At 37.5% G+C, this 22,567-nt stretch overlaps 2 protein-coding genes across 4 annotated transcripts in view; one reads left to right on the top strand and one right to left on the bottom strand.

Moving 5' to 3' along the window:
• The window catches only part of TOP2B (DNA topoisomerase II beta), a 61,030-nt gene extending 41,580 nt beyond the window's left edge, over positions 1-19,450 (top strand). The window contains exons 19-36 of the mRNA XM_069860101.1: positions 735-856; positions 1,377-1,525; positions 2,686-2,917; positions 4,335-4,469; positions 4,916-5,116; positions 6,765-6,960; positions 7,129-7,220; positions 7,670-7,825; positions 7,965-8,048; positions 9,115-9,312; positions 9,657-9,801; positions 11,025-11,183; positions 11,986-12,193; positions 12,690-12,772; positions 13,089-13,199; positions 17,632-17,748; positions 18,812-18,909; positions 19,126-19,450. Of these exons, the coding sequence (XP_069716202.1) occupies positions 735-856; positions 1,377-1,525; positions 2,686-2,917; positions 4,335-4,469; positions 4,916-5,116; positions 6,765-6,960; positions 7,129-7,220; positions 7,670-7,825; positions 7,965-8,048; positions 9,115-9,312; positions 9,657-9,801; positions 11,025-11,183; positions 11,986-12,193; positions 12,690-12,772; positions 13,089-13,199; positions 17,632-17,748; positions 18,812-18,909; positions 19,126-19,287 (2,648 nt within the window). The 3' untranslated portion in view covers positions 19,288-19,450. The remainder of the gene's footprint in view (positions 1-734; positions 857-1,376; positions 1,526-2,685; positions 2,918-4,334; positions 4,470-4,915; positions 5,117-6,764; positions 6,961-7,128; positions 7,221-7,669; positions 7,826-7,964; positions 8,049-9,114; positions 9,313-9,656; positions 9,802-11,024; positions 11,184-11,985; positions 12,194-12,689; positions 12,773-13,088; positions 13,200-17,631; positions 17,749-18,811; positions 18,910-19,125) is intronic.
• Positions 19,451-19,727: 277 nt separating this feature from the next.
• The window catches only part of RARB (retinoic acid receptor beta), a 334,302-nt gene continuing 331,462 nt past the window's right edge, over positions 19,728-22,567 (bottom strand). For all 3 annotated transcript variants that reach the window (XM_069860142.1, XM_069860144.1, XM_069860143.1), the window contains one exon: positions 19,728-21,142. In XM_069860142.1, coding sequence (XP_069716243.1) covers positions 20,946-21,142 — 197 coding nt within the window. In that variant the 3' untranslated portion in view covers positions 19,728-20,945. The remainder of the gene's footprint in view (positions 21,143-22,567) is intronic.

Here is a 22,567-nt window from a genome sequence, read left to right on the forward strand (position 1 = left end):
AACATGGCAATTGGAGTCAGTGTCTTTTTTTTAATTTTTGCCCTTACATTTGACCCAGTTTAGAATTCGTAACATATAGCAATATTTTAGTGCATTTCAGAAAGGTGCCTGGATTAAGCCACTGAATAGCTCAATAAGCACAATCTTAGAACTAGTTATCGGTTCTAGGTAACACGCAGAAAAAATGATGCAACCCTTTCCACACAGAAGTTGTACTTAAAGTGTGTCTAAACAGTAAAAATAAAGCAGAAGATCAAAGAGACCGACTTAGTTTAAAAAAAACTTTAAAAGATCTAAGAGGGAGACAAATAACGTGTCTTTTTGTTACGTTTTAATGAATCTTTGAGAATTTCACACATGAAGGAAAATTTCAAAGTCCTTTAAAATGCACATAAGCTACAGTTACATTTGTCACAGCTAAATTTGTGTTCATACCCGTAGTAAAAAGATTTTGCTGAGTAGACAGGAAAGAAACAGCTTGTGGAATCTACCTTTAGGCTAAAGCTACTGAATGATGTAGGGTTAAGTTTCTACTTTTCTTGTTGCTTTTTATGTTTGGTAAAATTTTTTTTATCATTAAAAAAATAAGGTAGATATTTGTGTTACAATGTAAATTTGTTTCCATTTAATGTTTAGTCTTCTTTTGAGGGGTTAAAAATGATAAGGCAAAACAAGTTTATTACTTAAAAAACATGCTTATGTATGTGTTGAAAATGGGATATTCTTCTTAATAGGTTTAAAACCAGGGCAGCGCAAAGTTTTATTCACTTGCTTTAAGAGAAATGATAAACGCGAAGTAAAGGTTGCTCAGCTGGCTGGTTCTGTTGCTGAAATGTCAGCCTATCACCATGGCGAGGTAAGCATGAAGGATGGTAAAGTTGTGAGGATTTTTTAGCCTATATAAAATATTAGGTAAATGTATTAGCTTCACCTAAATTTACTGTCTTGAAATTGCAAACCTGTTGACTATAAGTTTACTGATCACAGATTTACTTTTAAAGAAAATTAACCAAACAGCTTAATAAGCTTAATAAGACAGCCTATTTCCATTCTTTCCAAGTTTCAGTTCACTATGGTATGCCAAATAGTTTGTTGGTTGTGGCAAAATAGTAGATAGCTGATTGCTTAGGTAAATTCTAGATTCTCAAAACATAGGTATATAGGAACTATGTACTAGGACAATTTTTGTCTTAAACAAGAAATATAAGCTGGGAAAGAGGAAGCATTATGTTTTGCCAGCAGCTCTTGTAATAGGTTTACAATGTTCCTAACTCAGGGAGACTACATCTTTGGGCATTAACAATATATTTTATTGGCTAATTAGGACAGACTATCCCATCTCATACTTATTACTATGAATACATATTTTCTTGCAGCAAGCGTTGATGATGACTATTGTCAACTTGGCTCAGAACTTTGTTGGCAGTAACAATGTTAATCTGCTACAACCTATTGGGCAGTTTGGTACCAGGCTTCATGGTGGAAAGGATGCTGCCAGCCCTCGCTATATTTTCACAATGTTAAGGTAAACACAAGACTAAAGCCCTGTTATCAAACTATTGCTCTCATAATACTACAGGTTTTTTTGTGGGAGGGTAGTGTGGAGGATTGGAATGTTTTGATAGGAGCTCACATTCTGCTTTACGTCTATAAATGTGGTTTTGCACATGGATTTTTTTTACATGATTTTCCATGCAGAGAAGTGTTGTGGGAATTGTGGCTTTTAAGGAATTGATCTTCTAATCATAAAGCTGAAGACTGAAAACTTGTATCACTCAGAATAGTTACTGATTTTAAATTGTGACTTCTTGTAGAAGTATCTTTCAGATTCGCCCTCCAGTGTGAAATCTACTCAGTTTCTTCATACCAAGCGTATTGCTACCTGGTGATAAGTTTCTTCATCTCAAGCTAAATTACACATGTGTAATTAATAATGAAGACCTAATTTAATGATGTTGATTTTTGACAGCTAATACTTTGAAATTCAATTTGGCGTGCAGTGTTAGAATGTGTTTCTTAATGTAAATTCTAACTTATGTTGCTTCTTTTATTTCATAATTCCTGTGTGATATTTTGCCTAAAATTCCATGTGGTTTCTTATTTTCTTCTAATTGTAGGCTCTATCTGCCTCTGTCAGGTTTTATTCCTTTTCTCATAGATGTTCTTTCTGTAGCAACCTAGGTTTTGTACATTTTCCTTTTTGCATGAGGTCCTGGAAATTGTATTCACCTGGGACAATGTTCTTGATGAGCAAAAGTAATCACTAGTAAAACCTCTGTAGAATGTTCAGAGACTGCTAGGCCTACAATTAAGCAACAGAATTTTGCAACTCTTTGCATGCTGATTACTTTATTACTGGGTGACCTGCTGTCACATTGAACTGTGTGTTCGGAATCCTTCGAAGAATGATATTTTTGTAGATGGTAAATATCAATTACTAGTGTGTCCTGTACATGTGTTATTGTGAAAGAAACAAACATCCTCTGCTATGAACACAGTCTTCCATCGGGAAGAGCTTCCTTTTCCCAGGAGGTGTGTTGTATTTTCATCTTCAGCATGGCAAAGAGAAAGGAAGACATGAAAAGTATCTACAAATAGATCATATCATATCTATGGACTGTTAAAGCATTATGTACTTTACTTACTGGATTCCAAACAGATTTTCTTTCTTTTTTTTTCTTAAAGCCCTTTAGCACGGCTTCTTTTTCCATCAGTGGATGACAACTTGCTTAAATTCCTTTATGATGACAACCAACGTGTAGAGCCTGAATGGTATATTCCCATCATTCCTATGGTTTTAGTAAATGGAGCTGAAGGAATTGGTACTGGATGGGCTTGCAAACTTCCAAACTACGATACCAGAGAGATTGTAAACAATGTCAGACGAATGCTGGATGGCTTAGATCCCCACCCAATGGTAAAAATAAGACTAAATACTGATACTTTATATGTTTGCTAAACAAACCTTATTTTGTACTTAGAAAATTAATTCATGTCAATGCTTGATTATTGGAATGTCTTGAGTTGGATTGTCCCAGTAATTTTGTGTAGGAGCTTTACTTGACTGTGGGGATGAGGCTGGGGAAGTTCTCCTTGAGATGAAAACATTGCAGTTTGTATTTTCGCAATTATTTGAGAGGACTTTTTCTTCGATCTGCTGGCTGTAAGCCTTTACAGTTGAAAGTCTTAGAGAGTAGTTATGACATGACAGTAAACAGTTGTACCACTCTTTATTTTTGAAGTTCTATGACTTATCTTCAGCCTAACTTAACATTTCATCTTTTTTGTCTCAATTGTACTCTTTTATTTATCTGTAAGCATAGGAGAAGATATTGTCACTGTTCGAGAAAATAGGAAGCTTCTGAACTGCATCGAGCTTCTGTTCCTTTATTCTAAATTTTATAAGATGTTTTGGAAGTTGAAAAAATTTGGACAGGAAGAATACCTGGGTGAACCCAAAGCATCTGTAACCAATAGATGACATACAGATAATGTAACCTTGCCTTTACATCTGAGGGATATTGTTGCTTTGCTGTGTTTACCAAGTCATAGAAGCAGAAACATCTTCTCTTCACAGTTCACTGAATGTGCAGTATCAATTTTTGTGACATAGTGAATTCACTTTTCCAAATTCTTGGGAACAATTAATAGGTCTTTTTTTTATTTTTTAATTAATGCAATCCATTGCCCTTCCTTTAGGGTTCCTAGGCTGCCTGTGCTGTCTTATAGTCAATTGAAACTTCACTGTGATTGAAAGAGGCAGTTCTGCGTCTGTGTAGCTCCTTTCTATATGCCAGTATGTGTTTGTGGCTGCGTGGTAAGCTGGATGAGGAAATCAGTTCAGTTAAACAAAAATTCCCCACACTGTTAGTTACTTTTTAAACGGGATGGGTTCTACTATCTTTGCCAAACAGCACAAGAATGAAAAAATGGTTAGGGAATGTAGCACCACTTCTGTAAATTATTGTGAGGCTGGGGTGTTAAAACTGCTTTCTGTCACGCCTTCTCTGTGCTTTCGGTTTTCTTTAGAAAAGAAACGAAGCAAAAAAAGGAACCACAAACAAAACCCCCTCAACATCACTCGGTTCAGCTGCATCTTCTTAATCATGTCTGTAATTTGTAGATGTTAAGACACTTGCTTCTGTCACTTGCATGCCTGGGTTCTGCTTTTTCCGTTATATTTTTCCTATGACTTAGGATTTTCACAGGCATGCAGGCTGGTTGATGGATTAGTGCAATATAAAGTGATAGCTGTGTGGTGTATAGGAAACAAATATTTTTGTGATATTTTATTATGAAGATTATTACCACTTTGCTGGGTTTTGCAATTTCAGCTCCCAAACTACAAAAACTTCAAAGGAACCATTCAGGAACTTGGTCAAAACCAGTATGTAGTCAGTGGTGAGATATTTGTTGTGGACAGGAACACAGTAGAGATCACAGAACTTCCAGTAAGGACATGGACCCAGGTAAGTAACCGTGAAATACATATACAAAAAAACCCTAAGTAATTATAAGTTACGTATTAAATTATTTAATCCTATATCAAGATAAACTTTTTAACACAATTTCTGATGATTATACATACATGGATGGCAACATGATTTCATTCTTTTGTGTGCCTTTGTAGAAGGTCATTTTCTACTTGTGCCATCTACTGCCCATACCTGTTTCTCCTGCTGAATTAATATTTAACACCTTTTTTCCCTGTTGAGTAGACTTTTCTGTCCATGTTAGATGCCTCTTACATTTGTGCTACTCTTGGCTTGCATCTTGCAAGTCTTACTGGTTCTGTAAATTATATCTGGTATCAGATGTGATACACAAAGTTTTGATATCCTATGTTGTTCAGTTGGTTTAAGAAATCTGGGATTTTAAGAAGTGTTTCTGGTTTTTGCTACCGTATTTTTAATAGGTGTACAAAGAGCAGGTTCTAGAACCTATGTTGAATGGAACTGAAAAAACTCCAGCATTAATTTCTGACTACAAGGAATACCACACTGATACAACTGTGAAATTTGTTGTGAAGATGACCGAAGAAAAACTTGCACAGGCAGAAGCTGCTGGATTGCACAAAGTTTTTAAGCTTCAAACAAGTCTTACTTGTAATTCTATGGTAACTTTTTCATGTTTGGCTATAAGAATCCTTATGGTTGCTTGTATTTGTAGTATACGTTGGTGTTTGGTCTTGAGCAGTGTATCGTGTATTTGAAATTGTTTGAATGGTAGAAAATTGTAGTGATGACATATTAGGTTAATATAGATCAGCTCACCCATTTTAGTCCTGATGAATCTTTCAAACCAAATAGGCTCAGGGTAGTTAGTTTCCTGTAACTGAAAATTTCCTGTGCACCTAACCAAAAATGATTAGTGTAAAGTAGATCGCACAAATAATTTTCTGCCATATTATAATTAGATTTGAGTTTTAAAATGGAGGCAACTTACATTTTCAAAACTGCACTTTCTGCAGGACTGTTACTCTTCTAATAGGAGTTAAATGATCCAATCTTTCCACCAACATAAATCCCATCTTAGGTTGTAAGGTATAGAAAACACTTTACCTAAGCTGCTGAAGATGTAATTGTGATGTAAATTACTCCTATATTTTATTCTGGTTGTAGCAAGATGGGAGTAAGAACGTGAGTACATACATGTCTGTCAATTACAAGAGGGATTTGAATTGTAAGATGGTTTCTGCTAGAATGTTTCCAAACAGTCCTTACAAAGACTGAAAAAACAGGGGGTTTTTTTGTTTTTTTTTAATGGCAGATATTATCACAAAGAAAAAGTACCATTACTGTTGCTATTATGGTATAAATCAAAAGCTATGTGAAAAAAAATTAAAAATTAATTAAAGGACCATGGAATTGGAAGAGGAAGAAGGCCGTGCTCTACCCATTTTGTAGATTGTGTTTGAAAAGTGAATAGTGATATATACAAAGTGATAGTATTTCTCACAGGTTTAAACAACCTTATGAATTACTGTGAGAATCTATCTTCAAATTAATGTTTAACAGAATGCAAAATGTTTTGCAACTTAACCCTGCATTTTCTGCCTGCTGAAGTAAATAGTAAGGGCAGCTTTCTGTGTATGTGTAGGAATTCATCTGCCCTAGCACCTTAAAAAGTATGTAAGCTAGTCATTGTTCACCCAGCTCCCAAATAGATGTTTTAAGTAGATGAATTGCCCTCTAGAGGGGCTTATTTCTTTCAGTTGACTGTAGAGGACGCTTAGGGTGACTATTTCACCTATAAATGTCTAAAATGGAGATGTCAGAAGTCAGGCAGGATGGATTCCACCCATCATGTAAAAATGATTTTTTACTTTGTGCTTGAACTTGAGGGATGGCAGTTTTTGCAGCTGAAAAGTGGCAGATTTCACAGCTGAACCAAAAGATTAGTAAAGATGCTTTTCAACTGTTATGTTAAATAGTCGTGAGTCAGTAGGTGTTATTGAACTTGTGCTTTAGTATTTAGACAAAATTAGTCATTCAACTGAATCCAGGCATATTTCCTTACATAGAAGTCTTCCTGTTGCAACATGTTACCATAAATCTCATCATCAATCTGCTTGTGAATAAAAATGAAATCTATCTAGCTATGTGCTTGTGTAGTTCCATAGAATGGTTTGAGTTCACAGTCTTCCAAATACCACTGTTTGTATGGTGCATGTAAATGTGCGATAGGCGTAAACTCACACACAATAATTTAGCGAAGTTTGAGTCGTGCAATCTCTCTCAAGCAGCATATTATGTATTTTATAGGTGCTATTTGATCATATGGGATGTTTGAAGAAGTATGAAACTGTGCAGGACATCCTGAAGGAGTTCTTTGATTTGCGATTACATTATTATAGCTTACGCAAGGAATGGCTTGTGGGAATGCTGGGGGCAGAGTCTACCAAGCTTAACAATCAAGCTCGTTTTGTTCTAGAGAAGATACAAGGAAAAATTACCATAGGTGAGTAAATGTAAGTTAGAACTGGTAACAGTGGAGGAAAATCTGGAAATTGTTTTAATCTAGTAGAATGTATTTGCCATGCAAGACATTTATTTTCATGACACTGATCCTTTATTTTTTTCTCACCCTCTTCTCACCTCCCTCTTCCTGGTTGTGTGTATCTTGTAGAGAACAGATCAAAAAGGGATTTGATTCAGATGTTGGTCCAGAGAGGTTATGAATCTGATCCAGTAAAAGCCTGGAAGGAAGCACAAGAAAAGGTAATAATCTGAAATATCTGGATATATTTAATGCTGTTAATGTTCTAAATGCCACACAGAACTGATTTTCCCCTTATTATTTATTTTTCATATGACTGCAGAATTTAATTATTTTCTGTGATGAAACATGAATACTATGAAGCTATGACTTTCGAACATTAATAAATTTGACCTTGACCTATATTTGTTTCTGCTTTTTTGAAGCCCAATAGTGTTTTTATTGTTCCAAAAGAGATACGTGACAAGTTTAATTTTCATGTTTTACCATGGAAAGATGTAATTAATGATTAAATAATCCAGCTATAGATGGTCATACCAGCACGGCCTTTTGGAAAGGCCCAGAAAAATGTCAAGGTTATTGAATCTGTGATGGTGCTTTGGAGCGGCGTTCCAGTTCATGCATAGAGCTCAGATTATTAATACTTGTAATTGTGAATATTGCACTTTAGGCAGCAGAAGAGGAGGACCCGCAAAACGCAAATGACGACGCTTCCTCTGCTTCCGGCTCAACTTCTGGCCCTGACTTTAATTATATCTTGAACATGTCTCTGTGGTCGCTCACAAAAGAGAAGGTAGAAGAGTTAATTAAGCAGAGAGATTCAAAGGTTGGTACACCACGGAAGGCTTGCTCTGAAATGATATAGTAATTACTGATGTGTCTAATTGTGAATGTTCAGTTTCAATAGTATTTACATCAGTCATAACTTAGTAACTTATGTTCTTTATACTACTTTCATGTTTTAGGAGAGAGAACTAAATGACCTTAAAAGGAAATCTTCTTCAGATCTCTGGAAAGAAGATTTAGCAGCCTTCGTTGAAGAGCTTGAAGTATGTTTCATTTTACCTATATGTCTAAAAAACATTAGATTTAAATTTATTTTATTAAAAGAATTAATTACAATTGCTAAAATTAATGCAAAAATAATAAAAAAATACCACATTTTGGATTAAAAGCAGATAGACCCCCAAAATAAGTGGAAATCAATATTGAGTATTTGTGTTCTTAGATGTTTTGCTCAGGGATTGTCTCTTGCATCCATACAATTTGATATTTTTTCCAAATCAGCAATGTTAGAAGAAAAATGACCAGGAGATAATTTGTATTCAGATAACACAAAACCCAGGGAGTAGTAACTGGTAATAGTAATAATTATAGTAGTTTTACGTGATCTAATTGGCTGTAAGGCAGCAAGTATTGTCAAATACTAAGCTGTAGATGTAGGAACAAAGTGTGTAGACCATAAGTACCATATGAGAGGCTCTTTCTTTGCCTCATCAGGAACTCTGGAAAAGGTAAAGTCCTGTTGGTGGGTGTCTTGCTGAGCCTCAGCTTTGAATGTTGCCTGAAAAACGCTGATGTAATCTTTTGAAGTGACACAGGGTAACCCAAGTAACACATTTCTTTTATTTCTCTGTGTGTTTGTGGTACAGCTGCAATTGGAAAAGTTGTGTTTCGATGTCTGTATTTCAGCTGTATGTTCATACTGTAAAAAATGCTGATGAAAGAACTGGAAAATGGTTCTTAAAAATGACTCTAGAAACTAGCTGCTTAAGTTGAGTCCTGAAATAATGAAAAGTTGTATCAGTACCCACCCATACACATGAGAAATAGGAACTAGGTAAAAGAAAGATTTTCAATATAGCAGGGTCCAAAAGTTCATATTTATTTAATCTTGTACAAAAGTGTAGTATTTAACTGTACAGGTAATAAAGAATTTGTCAAGGTTAAGTGGTTGGTTTTCCATTACTAGGAAGTGTGTTACAATTCAGATGAGAATTAAGGAAAGCCTTATGCTTCGTGTTACAAAGAAGTGAATCATAAAAAATCATCATGTCCCACTTTGTCCTCATTAAGAAAGAATGTGTTCTTCCTCCCCTGTCCCTTGTTTGTTAGAAAGTAGAAGCACAGGAAAGAGAAGATATTTTGGCCGGCATGGTTGGCAAACCAATAAAAGGCAAAGTTGGCAAACCCAAGATGAAGAAACTTCAGTTGGAAGAGACCATGCCGTCACCGTTTGGCCGAAGAATAGTTCCACAGATTACATCTGCCATGAAAGCTGATGCCAGTAAGAAGTTGCTGAAAAAGAAAAAGGTAAATCAAAACTATTGGTATAGTTAGATTATTTATTATTTAAATGCTGTATTTTTCTACTAGCATAAATTCAAATCACTAGAACTCATTAATGCTGCATTTAAACTGTTTTACTGACCTAATGCATGAAGAGGTTGATACTAGGTTTCTTTTATATTGGAAAACCTCTTGTGACTACTTATTATTTAGGTGTTTTTATTGTGATTTCTTCTTTCCAAGACTTTTCACCAAATTTAATATACCAGTCTACTATCGTTTACCATCTTTTACAAAGCTATTCTGGTTCTGGTGTGAAATATAAAGGTGTAATTTATTTTATTTTGCCTGACTTCTTTATATTTTAGGGTGAAACTGATTCTTTAGCAATAAAAACGGAATTTGATGAGGAATTTAGTGGTGTGCCAGCTGAGGGTGGTGGGGATGACTCACTGAATACTTCAGCCACAGCAGCTAAAACCCCTAAACCGAAGAGGGAGAAGAAGGAGCCTGGTAAGATCCTTACACAGTCATAGTTAGCTTTAGTGACGTATAATAAATTGGGCATTAAATGTATTTTCAACACATAGTGAGAAGGGATGTGTACCACAATAATCGCAGTTTAATCTGATTTTCTTCCCTAAAGAAATATGTGGAAACATTTGAAAGTACTCTGCTGAAATTTCTTTTGTGTAAGCTGCTTCTCTGAGGGTGGTATATCTTACATTTTCTACAATCAGGTTTTCTTGGGGTCTAAATCTTTGCATTTGTAAGTAGAAAAATAGATTAATTTTATCTAATTACACTAATTCTGTGCAAATTGAAATGTATAATTTGCATGTCCTCTGGTGTTGAAGAATGTGACAGTCACCTTCAGTCTGAGTAGGGATTGTAAAACTTGATTAAATGAAAGTATTTTCCTATTAATATATTCAATCATTCTGACTTTTAAAAGTTATGCATGTTATGACTTGGCAGACTAACCAATGTCTATGTTAAGTTTCCGTTTTCCTCTGTTATTAGGAATTTATTGTTCCTGTTTGGGAAATACATAGTAATGGGGGGCAGCGAAAAAGAAAGCGAAAGACAAAAGGAAAAGTTTAAGTATGCAGCACGGTTTTTTTTTTAAAAAATAGAAGTGGTTACGAATAATTCCTCTGAGATAAGATCTGTTTTTAATTATTCAGAGGATTATCCAATCCACTAGATTAACTGAGTACAGTTATGACTGAGTTGTCTACATGCAACTCAAATCTCCCCTAGCTCATGTTGAGCCAGAGCCAATTAGCCCAGCTTAACCCGAGCTTGTCCTGCAATTGAGTGACCACATTGTTACCCCTAGCAGGGTATCCCCTGCTTTCCATGTTAACTGGATTTTCCCAATAACTGCTCCTGATCCTGTTGCCTAAATAATGGAAAACTGCTTGTTCTTTTCCTGGAAAATCCCAGCAACCTTAAAAAAATCGAAGTTTGACTGCAGAGAAGCCAAAACTTGACATTAGAGGCTTTTAGGATTTTTTTCAGTCATAAAACAAATTTGTTTGGCAGCAGCTGGTCAGATTCTGTGTGAAATAATTTCATTGTAATTTTCTTTAAGGAAGAAGAGGAAACTTTGCAACATTAAAAGGAGATTTTTTTAAGATAAAAAATGATGCAAAATTTATGCATCGTAAATGATTAGAAGAGATTAAAGTATTTTTAACACTGACTGTAGTAAATGCTTTAACTTGTGGCAGGTAACAGGGTAAGAAAAACACCATCATCAGCAAAATCCGGTGCAAAAAAAGTGAAGAAACGAAACCCATGGTCAGATGATGAATCCAAGTCTGAAAGTGACTTAGAAGAGAATGAGCCAGTGATTATTCCAAGAGACTCCTTGCTTAGGAGAGCAGCAGGTACCCAAGCTTTTGTGAATTGTGCATTGTGACTGAAAGTTTCAGCTACAAACCTGCATTTTCATTTGACCGTAGCCTTCCTTTAGGACTTGATCTCCTACAGAGAGCTTGCATTACATTTTCTTCACTGTGGGAAAAAAAACTCTTAATGTCAAGACCAGGATCTTAATAGTTGATAAGAAAGATTTTTGTTAGTTGGTCCAGAAATATTTCTCCCTTATTCTAAATGCTAGAGTAGAAATTACTCACAAAACTAGTGAATTATGCAAGAAATAGACAAGGCAATACCATTACAAACAAAAAAATTACTCAATCACATAAGGCCCAAAAGCCCAAATAGCTATGAAAAAATTTGTCAAAAAATTATGAACAGTGTGTGAAGAGCAAAAATATCAGAAACCAAATGCTTAGAAAATACATAAATATTTGATAGTTTGATAAAAACACACCGATTTTTCTGGAAAATTGTTGATCATTTTTTAAGGACTTGATTAGGAAGAATGTTCAAATGGTAGATTCAAGAAAACTTCAATTATAAGTGAAGGATTCTAATTTCTTAGAAGTATTTATGCAGCGATGTCTCCATAATACCACTAACTGAGGGTATCTGAGCAAGCCACAGGTGGTGTTAGATGTTTGGTACCACACTAAATTATGTCCTTTTATTCTTCCGGGCTCAAACAAGCCTCTTCTCCCCCATCTTTTTTCTTGTATACTCTGAGGCTGCTTAATGACTTCCATTTAAATATATTAACATAAACAACTATCTTGAATATGTGTGTGTTTTGGTTTTTTTTTTTAGCTGAGCGGCCCAAATATACTTTTGACTTCTCAGAAGAAGAAGATGATGCCGATGATGATGATGATGCCAACAATAACAATGATTTGGATGAGCTCAAAGTAAAAGCCTCTCCAGTTACAAATGACAGAGAGGATGAGTTTGTTCCCTCAGACAGTTTAGAAAAAGATGAATATGACTTCTCCCCAGCCAAATCAAAGCCATCCCCAGAGTAAGTACTGTAACGCAGCAATATTTCTTTACTAATAATTTTTTTGAATGCAGAATTCTCTAAACAAAACAAACATCAGCGCGCTACTACTCTACATGTACCATATAAAATGCAATTTACACATTTTGGGGGGGAGGCAACTGCAGTGTGTGCTACTTCAACCCTGACATATGCAGAGGTAAACACTTACCAAATTCTGGTACGTGGTCAGTAATACTGTCTGTTAAACTGCATTTTGTAATATTCTTTGTTTACCATCTTGTGCCAGACTGGTACATTGAACTATTGAAAAAAAAATGTAATTCTGTTAATTTTAAATGCCCTCAGTTCACGACTGAATGGTGATTTTAGGGGGTTGACTTCTGCAAGCATATAAAGCATGCTAGAAATGCTTTGTAGTGCTAAAAAGGAATTTAATCTCATGTGGATATTATAATGTCTAAATACTTCAGTATGTAGTTACTACAACTCATAATTTCTTTTTTCTTTTTGAAAGAAGGAAAGCATCTCAAGACAAGAAAAATCAAGATTTTGGGAACATCTTCTCTTTTCCATCTTACTCGCAGAAGACAGATGATGGTAAGCTTGTTCTCACTGATCTGTTTAGTCTTACAGCAACCATTATGGTACTGGGGAATTTATGTGCCAAACACAAGCATCACACAGTAGTTATAAAATAAGGATGTACAGATTTATAAAGCAGAAAAGGGGGAAGAAGGTTGTGATCCTTAGAGGAACAAAGCTTGTATCATAGACAAGGAAGTCACTGTCACACCCAGAGCCCAGATGTAGTATCAGAAGAGCTTTTTTGGGATGAATTTTGACTGTAATTAATATTGATGATTTAAAACATGCAGCTAATGAATCTTCTTCTAAACACACTCTGTGATTGTAGATACAACAAAATTGGACAGTGATGAAGAGGATTCTGCTCCAGTTTTCTCATCATCTTTTGCCCCAAAACAAACAGAGAAAATTCCAAGTAAAACAGTAGCTGCTAAAAAGGGTACGTATAGGATTATCCTCTAAGCCAGCACATTTATTTAAAACTTATCTCCACCACCTTTGCAATGTCTCTTCACATCTTCAAAGTGGGAACTACATCAAGTTTATTTTGAACTCAGTGAAATTCAGCATAGGGTGTGAACTTCTTCCAGCCCCACTAATAATATTAATTTCTTTTTTTTCCGCTGGCTGCTGAAGCATCAATACTTAATGCTTTCCACACATGGAGCTGGGTTCAGACATTGTTTAGTTTAACTAATAGGAGGTTTTTGCTCTAACAGAATAAGGGAAACACGACCTTGTAATGGTCGTCATGGTCTTCTGTAATGGATCTAACATAATTACTTTAGAAGGAAGGAGAGCAAGTGCAAAGGAGGAATCCTCCAAGAAATATTTATGTCCTAAGTAGGCTATCACAGTAAATTCCACATGGTGCGGTTGTTTCTGTTCTTGAAATGGAGGATGAAAGGCTCTCCTCAAACTTCGAAGGTATAAATTCTTTCAGTAATTAGTCAGGCTTTCAGAACTGGCATCTTGCAGGATCTTACATGGTAGAATTGAGAACAATTCCAAGAAGAGCGTGTTTTATTATTTGGGTTTGTTTCTGTGTTTGTGCTTGGGTATTTGTAGGAGTAAGAGTATTTGCTGTGCCTACCTTGAGGAATATGGATTTGTCAATTGTTAGTGCTACTTTTAGGAGAAAAACGTGCACTTGGTTCTAAATGTGTTTTACAGATTATGCTAAACACTTGCCATCATTAATGGTGAAAATGGTTGGGTTTTTTTTTCTTACCTAAGTGTAGCTTAAATAGGCTATAAAATATAGTTCTTAGGATGTGATAGACTGGGGATTGCTTTCAGATCTTTGCCTTTCTTCACGCATGTCTTTCAGATAAATTCCTTTTTTTCTTGCTCTATCTTCTGTCCTCCAAAAGCTTTTTTTTTTATCCTGTTATATTGTGGCCTTTTGTTTTTAAAAATTGCTTTGGCCAACTTGCAGCTCAATTCAATGTATTAGTTCTACCCAAAAAAGATTCTCCAAGGAAATCTGCAAGAAAGCAGGCAGTTAGAATAGGTAACTTACTCTCTTAAAAATGTGAAAAAAATATCGTGTGTTATATATTAGGTACCAGTGAATTGCAGCACCTTTTCATCCTCTCCTCCATTGCTTCCCCATTTCTAATCTCTTTCTTGCTGCATTGTGTCTAATCTAATTTGTAAACTGTTTGAATCAGCAAATGTCTGAATGCTTCTTAAACACTTTCAGCTAGTAAAGTTCTATAACACAGTAAATGAAGATTGTTTACAGAAATAGCTGTTCTCTAATAGAATAATCTTTTATGTTAAACTTCAGTACTGCAGTAAAGACAACAGAGAGCTGTGTATGCAGTAGCTGGGCATGGATGTAATTCAACATTAAATCTCTTTCTCCTTCTCTTTTCTGAAGGCCTGGACGTGATGAGTTGTCATTGCCTAACTCGAAACCTTAAAATGCAACTGTGATCTGTGTCTGAGTTTCTAATTAACCTTTACACTTACAAATCAGGTATAAACAGGCTTTCTTTCAAGCAAAAGTTAAATTTTTGCCTTCAGAGTAGCCTTAGGAACACAGCCTCCCCCTTGGCGCATGAAAATATGACAGGTCTTTTTCATGAATTTTCATCTCTTCTCCTTTGCCCTGATTAGGTGTGACCGCAGTTTTACGATCACAGTTTGACAGTGCAGTGATGAACTAACATTCTTAGTTTGTTGGTCATCTGGTATCCTGTTAGTAGTCTCCTTGATTGTAATCTTCATGCCCTGTATCAGCAGCCCCTTCAAAAACCATTTTCTGGCATTGTAATATTCCATCCACTCACCCTCACACTAGAAGTGCACATTGTGTGGCTGAAACAATTGTTTCAGAGTTGTTTGGGGTTTTTGTGGCTTCAGAGCTTGGATTTGTAAAGATAGAAAGCCGAAACTGAAGAACCATTTGTTGTGCCTTGTTATCTGTACAGCCACATTCCCTTCTCAATGAGAAAAATAAAGGAATAGGTATGAGTTCAGCTTCTTTTCAGACTCCAATCAATTTAAGATTAAATCTCTTGACCTCTGGTGTTCACTACAAAGGAGTTCACTACTCATCTACTGCTGAGCTTGCGTTCCATGCACTGTTTGAGAGATCTGGGGTCCTAGCGCTTTAGAGGAAGCCTAAAGGAAATCTGAAGAGCAGTCTTAACCTTTGGTTATAAGCAGCTGCTCACCTTGCCCAGCCAGCTGTTGAGATTCTAGCTGTAGGACAGATGCTGTCCCTGAACTTTCTGCCAAAAGCTGGGGCTTCTTGAGAGCCTGTGTACATTAACCCCACTGCAGACTTGCATTTCGTGTCTTGATGCCTAGTGGAGACCTTGGCTGAACTGTTGGTGGCCTCATCGCTGTCAGAGATTCTTCCCACTTGTGTGGGCATTTGGTACAGAACCTAAGGTGGTGGGTCAGAACCTCACTAGAGTTAGTAGAGGGACACGGGCACTATGACTTTAGCCACCAGATAACAATTAAGCAGTTTGCTGTTATTTGGGTTTGGTGTTCCACAGGCAGACTTCCCTTGAGCAGCAGTGACAGACTCTTTCAAGGGAAGAACAAGTCCAGTGTTTGTGGCAGTGTGTCACACCTCTCTCAAATTGCCTCTCAGTTATTGCCTTTGCCCCAGCTCCTTGTTTGTCAGTGAGAAGTCCACGCCTTTCTGACATCAGTAACAAGCTCGAGGACTCAGGGCCAGCTGAAGATAGTTACATCTCATGGTATGCTGGGTAGTACTTGTGCATGGAGCATTATTGGCTTCTGTCCGATACGCAGATTTCACATCAACAGCATGAGGAACTGTGTGAGGCATAATTACTTGGCCAAAACATATACAAGTGCTGTAGGAGGATGTGTAAATGTTGGCTCCTGACCTTGAATGACACCTAGATCAGCACTGGATCGCTTCTACTAAGATTCTTTTGGTCGCAGTTTCCACTTGTCATCTTCAAGTTGATGAAATTCCTGAATCTTTCCCTTCCTTGCCCCCTAGTCTGTTTTTTATGCTGGAAAAGGTGTTTCTGAAATGAAGAACTTAATTGCCTTATGGTACCCAAAATGTACCTTTACATAGCACTAACCGCTCCGATACTGATAACTATCTATTTACTTCTGGTGATGCTTAATCAAAGAATTCCTTCTGTGTCCTTTTCTTAGGCTTACTGGTAGGTCTTTGTGGCTTACTTAGCTCTACTAGCATACAGTAAAAATGTTTTTTCCCAGTTGAGATATCTAAAGAGACCCATTTGAAGTTGCTTTCAAATATGGTTCCCTCCTAGGCATTATTGCTTTCCTCCCCGAGTCTTATCTGAAATGCTGACATTGCAAGCACCATTTTTCCCCATCCATAATGCCAAAGGCTTTATTTTTTGTATTGTCATGACCCAATATTTGGATTGCCCAGTAGGTATTACCACAAAAAGCTGGAAGGGCATAACTGTTGTTGCGCGGTCCCTCTCCACCAGGTACCAGTTTAAGTTATCAGAGTCAAACAGTTCGTGGAGACCCTCTCTTGCTGTCTGAACACATTTCCCTAGTGATGCCGTAAATGAAAGCTCAAGTTCTTAAAAATGTCCACATTCCTGATCGCTGGAGTGTTTTCACATGTCTCTCATCATCTTTGAGGTGGTATTGGCTGCTGGAGAGTGTAGGTCAGTAGTGTATCTGAGGGTTCTGATCCACTGACTCAGCTGTAAGCATAGAAAACACATTATCTGATGATCTGAAGGGTCTTTTCCAACCTAAATGATTCGGTGATTCTATCCCTTGCCACCCATTGTGTGACCATGTCAATGGCTGCCTTTTAAAGATGCCAAGACTTCTGGCATGGCAGTAATAAAAATTCTTTAAGAAATCCACAGATTTATCCCCTTTCTGTCCTTTCTATTTTTCTGAAGTTCCTTTTCACCAAGGTTGGCAGAAACCCGTGTCACAGAGTCAGATGCAGTGTCGACGTCAACTCCTGCAGCCATCGTGGGCGAGGGTGTCCTGCACTGTGAAGGCAACAGTGTCCCAGGCAGCAAGCTCTGTGTACCCTGTAACCCAGCCAGTGGGTTTAAAGGTGTCCAACTCGGAGAACTTACATTGCTGCTTTAGTTACTGGTGACGTGTTTTGTGCTCAAAAAGGGTTTGATCAAAACCACTGGAACTTACTAAATACACTGATGCATCTCAGAATAAGAGAAAGGAAACCTCCTGTTTATTCCACGCAGTTTTAGCGTAAAAGCTGAAGGATGTTTTCCCCTAGTGCAGAAACCACTCATCTTGTTTTAGAATCTGCCATTTATGCTGTAATCGGAGTATCTAATGAAAGTTAATACTTCTAACCAATATGTGAATGTAACGTGTTTAGTATCTCTAACTTCTAACAGCAAAACTTGATGTGCCCCCTAAACCTAAAAGAGCTCCCAAGGCCAAGAAGGTGGAGACTGTGAACTCTGACTCGGATTCAGAATTCGGCATTCCAAAGAAGACCGCAGCACCCAAAGGTAAGAGGCTTGGCACTCAGTTCTGAGTTCTCTGTAACACAGATTCACAATCATTTTGATAAGGAAGCAGACCTCGTGTCTCTAAAATTAGACCCACGTTGATTGGTTTGTAAATTAATCACTAGTCAATTACTCAGCCATGAGCCTTTTCTGTGATAGAAAAAGTGTCTTGACTTTTCTTGACAAACAACACTTGAACTTTTTATTTGACCGTCACTGTTGGGAATCTATTTAATAGTTCCCCTCTTTTTTGTGTTCATCATTTCTGCTGGATTCTGCTTATTTTTCCTTGATCTCAGCTTTTTACAAGACTAAAATTCTGGTACTATAATCAGTAGCGATTTCTGGCTTCTTAAATCAATTCTTGGGTATCCCACTTCTCATCATCCTCGCAGCACAGCACACTAAGTGGTGTAATCATCGGAGGAGCCTGTAAAGGATGTGCTAGTGTTGATAGTTAACAGTAAATTTACAAAATAATAAAAGGTGAATTAATGCTGTTTAATCAGAACAGAAGGTGGCTGAGGACTTGTAGTACTTTAGAAGTCATTGGTCTGATGAAGTTTGTCCATGTCTTGAACTGACAGCTTGAATTGCTACAGTGAATGGTAACTTCAGAAGAAGTAGAAGAGATTTAAAACAGAGAAAAACCCAGAAACCTCAACAAACTGTACAAATGAGAAGGAATGGCCTCAAGTTGCACCAGGGCAGGTTCAGACTGGACATTAGGAAAAGTTTCTTCACTGAAAGGCTGCTCTGGGAGGTGATTGAGTCGCCAACCCTGGCGGTGTTTAAAAGACAGGTAGATGAGGTGCTCAGGGACATGGCTTAGCAGTGGACAGGTACGGTTTTGGACTCAATGATCTTAAAGGTTTCCAACCTAGCGATTCTATGATTCTATTTTATTGCTGTTGTGGAGAAGCTTGAGTTTTAAACTAAATTTGACCTTTAGTAAGTAGACACACTTAAGTAATTTCAGTAGGAGTTTTCAGTTTGCTGAACTCTGGAGTTTTATTTAAAGCATAATCATAAAAAAGTTGTTCAATCCTTTTCTCTCACCTAGGAAAAGGTAGAGGAGCAAAGAAAAGGAAAACATCCAGTTCAGAAAATGAAGGTGAATACAACCCTGGGAAGAAAACACCTAAATCAACCCCAAGCAAGGTCAGTTCCAGCTGTGCTCTTTCCCCTTGTAAACAGGACCTAATGGATTATTCTGCAGAAAGGGTGCATGTTCTTATTATGGGCTGCTAGTATGATAATGGGGGTTCAAGTGTGTTTAGAAATTAGCTGTTAGAGAAGTTTTCCTTCAATTCTGATTATTAAGAGGGAAAAAACACACGTAAATGTCACAATGGATTTGTCTTTTCTTTCGTAAAGAAATCCAAGAAGGCCGCTTTTGACCAGGATTCTGATGTGGAAATCTTCCAGTCGGGCTTCGCCTCTGAAACTGCCCCAAAGCCACGGACGGGCCGGGCTAGAAAAGAAGTTAAATATTTTGCAGAGTCTGATGAAGATGACGATTTTGATATGTTTAATTAAGTGCCCAAAGAGCACACAAATGTTTTCCAACAAATACCTTGTGTTGTCCTTTTGTCCCTTCTGTCGCAAACTTTTGTACATTTGACTTATTTTATGTGATAATGTAATTGATGGTTTTTATTATCGTGTGTAGGCATTTTAACATTTTGTTCTTACACCTACAGTTTTATGCTCTTTTTTACTCATTGAAATGTCATGTATTTGTCTGACTGGCTTGTAGAGATGTTCTAGACAGCTGTGCTAAAGCACATTTTAATTGTCATGGTTGCAAACAGCAAACCTGCTTTTTGAAATGAAGTTTAAACATTAAAAAATGGAAAACTAAACTACTGTGCATACGTGTGTGTGTGTGTGTGGGCGCGTGGAAAATCTGGAGCAGAGGGACTGCTTCTACACAGGGTTTTTTTTAAAATAAATATATTTTATTCTTTGCCAGGAGACTCCATGGAAAAAGGTAAACAGTATATGAACATAGAAAGCATTGTTAAACAATCTCAATGTACAAACAGAGCCAGTGAAAGTACATCACAGACTTGCTAGAATATATAAAAAAAAAAAAATCCACTAGTGCTTTAAATGAAACCTAAGAAACTGACACTTTAAATCTGTTAACCATTCTACCACAGTTTTCACTCTGCTTCATGGTGATTTAACAAGGCCAAGGTGGCAGATTCTCTCCTTGTGTTTCTGGAAGTCCTAGCTGTACTTCCCTAGCACCTGGAAGGCTGGATAACCCAGCTAATTCCTGGCCATTGATTCTTAAGGAAATACCCTAGACTCTCCGATTGGAAAGCTGTAAATGAGTCTGCTGGTTATCATCCCATGAAGTTTCCCTAATGGCTTGTGAACAAGTAAACAAAAACATGGTAACACTGAGAAGTGTTTCTGCCTTGGAGGCTATCAGTCAACTGTAACTGTAGAACCGGAGCAGTAAATAGTGTAGCCAAGGTCACCAGCGAGGTAAGAAACCGCTTTTTAAATTTTAGAGTGACATTAACAGTGGAACAAACAACAGCTGAATAACTAACTGACCTGGCAGTTAATGCCGAAACTGATGTCTTTTCTGCGGGCGCAGTGAGGTTTTGTATACTTTTTACAAGGAAGGAGATGCAAATTGAGGGCATCAAAGACAAGTTTTCCTATTAAACTTAAATCAGACGGTCCTTTAAACTTCCTCTTCTGGATGCGAACAGCCGTCCGTTTCCTGTGGTTGGTGTCTTGATGGCGTTAGGTATGAGAGACAAAAGGAAAGCACCAAACATCCAGTATAGAAAGTACAGCCATACATTTGTATGTACAAAGTCATCAGAAATGCAACCAGGATTTAAAGTTTGAGATCTGTCTTGTTACCATGCAGTCTTGAATGTTCAGAGGAAAAAAAACAGAAGCTTAACTATTTTTTTTTTTTTTTGCATGAAATGGCTGATTTAGAGTTTCAAAAGTTTGCATTTTCTAGTTTTAAGAGTTTAAACAGCAAGGAGTATATATCAATACATATGAAAATTTCTTGGTCCTTGTTGAGTTTTTATCTATATATATAGACACATATATAGATATATATTAAGTCCAGAAACTAAGCAGCAGTAAAAATGTTTCTCTTGCTTTTTTCATCCCTGTACATAAGGTATTAGGAATGTCTGAAGTAGCTGGGAAATGTCTTATTGCACCATAGGGGATTGACTGACACTGCTGTTATCCACTGAACTCGGTGAGATACTCGGACTGTGTTCTGCGGCGTTTCCATTAGAGGCTGGTGTCAGTGGTTCATGTCCTTCAGAGTTCTCCAACATTTCCTGAATAAGAGGTGGCATGGATCCAGGAATTTCCATTTTCAATGTAATGACACGTTCTGCACCTTTAAAAAGAAAACAAAAAAGTCCTTGCCTTTAGTATGATTTGTACAATTCCCTTTTTGTTAGCATCAGCAGCAGTAATTTCAGAGTAGGTTATTTTAATAGATTTGGCATCTCCTTCTCTGCCTCTTGCATACAAAGTTATGTAGGTGAATGACTTCATTCATCACAAGAAAAGGAGTTGGAGGAGACTCCTTCACATTAATTTAAAATTATGACATAGCGACTCATTTTACAACAGAGCAAATTTTATGAAGTGCCGCTTTTCATGGAAGGAACCAAACCAGCATTAAATTCTACTGAAAAATTGAACTGTGATCACAGAGATGTCTTTATAAACTGGAATATACTTTGCAGTTTTTAATCCATATTGGATCTGTAAAGACTACGGAATGAATAAATTCTGGCTGATTTGGGTTGAACAGGCGAGGTGAATCCTGTGAGAGAACTGCAGCCACGCAAGTCAGAAGCTTGCTTTCCCGTGTAAAACAAGACTCAGAATTTAACAAACCACTGGTTTGCATAAAAGAAAAAATTTGGGCAAAAGGGTATTTTTTTTGTGAAGCTGCCTGCTGTAGTTTTTGGGCATCTTCTCTTGTGCCAATTAACCACTAACGCATGCAGCCGCACTAATCCTGTTCACATCTGATTCAACTGAAGTGTTTGGCCTCGTCAAGGAAAACAACGGGTAGGTTTATATCAAGGCAGCTTCGCAGGCTGCCGTGCGTGGGATTAAACGAAATCACTCCATAAAGCCTGAGGCCTCAGACTGGGAGCCAACAACTCATACTGGTTAGGGAAACACACGCCCCCAACCCACCTCACAGCGCCTGATCCTGCTGAGGTGCTTTACAGCCGCCCAACTGCAACAGGCGGACAGGGCGACTGTAGGAACAGGCAGACACCTCACAGCTCATTCATAACTTGCAGCAGGCATCAGCTCAGCACTCCCAGGGAGTCCCCTGCTCAGTCAGTGCAAGCGACATTCAGAAAGCCCGGAAGAGGCAGCAGAAACAGGGATGCAGCTGAAGTACCACATTCTGTCACAGAATTATAGAACGATTTGTGTTGGAAGGGACCTTGAAGATCATCCATTTCCACCTCCACTGCCATGGGCAGGGACACCTCCCACTGGGATCAGGCTGCTCAAGGCCCCATCCAGCCTGGCCTTGAACACCTCCAGGGATGGGGCAGCCACAGCTTCCCTGGGCAACCTGTGCTAGTGCTTCACCACCCTCACGGTCATAGACAAGGGATGTAGCTGTCGGACTGAACATCAGTTACTAAACATTCAGCTACTGAATGGTGAGGAGCATAGATAGGAGTATTTTGGAATAATACCTCAAACAAAGCAAGGATATACAATAACGATTCTGTTCCACACTCAGGCGTTAATGTGCTTTACACATTTTGCTGCTGATGGGAAA

The sequence above is a fragment of the Phaenicophaeus curvirostris genome, chromosome 6 (genome assembly GCF_032191515.1).
Source record: "Phaenicophaeus curvirostris isolate KB17595 chromosome 6, BPBGC_Pcur_1.0, whole genome shotgun sequence".
NCBI lineage: Eukaryota > Metazoa > Chordata > Aves > Cuculiformes > Cuculidae > Phaenicophaeus > Phaenicophaeus curvirostris.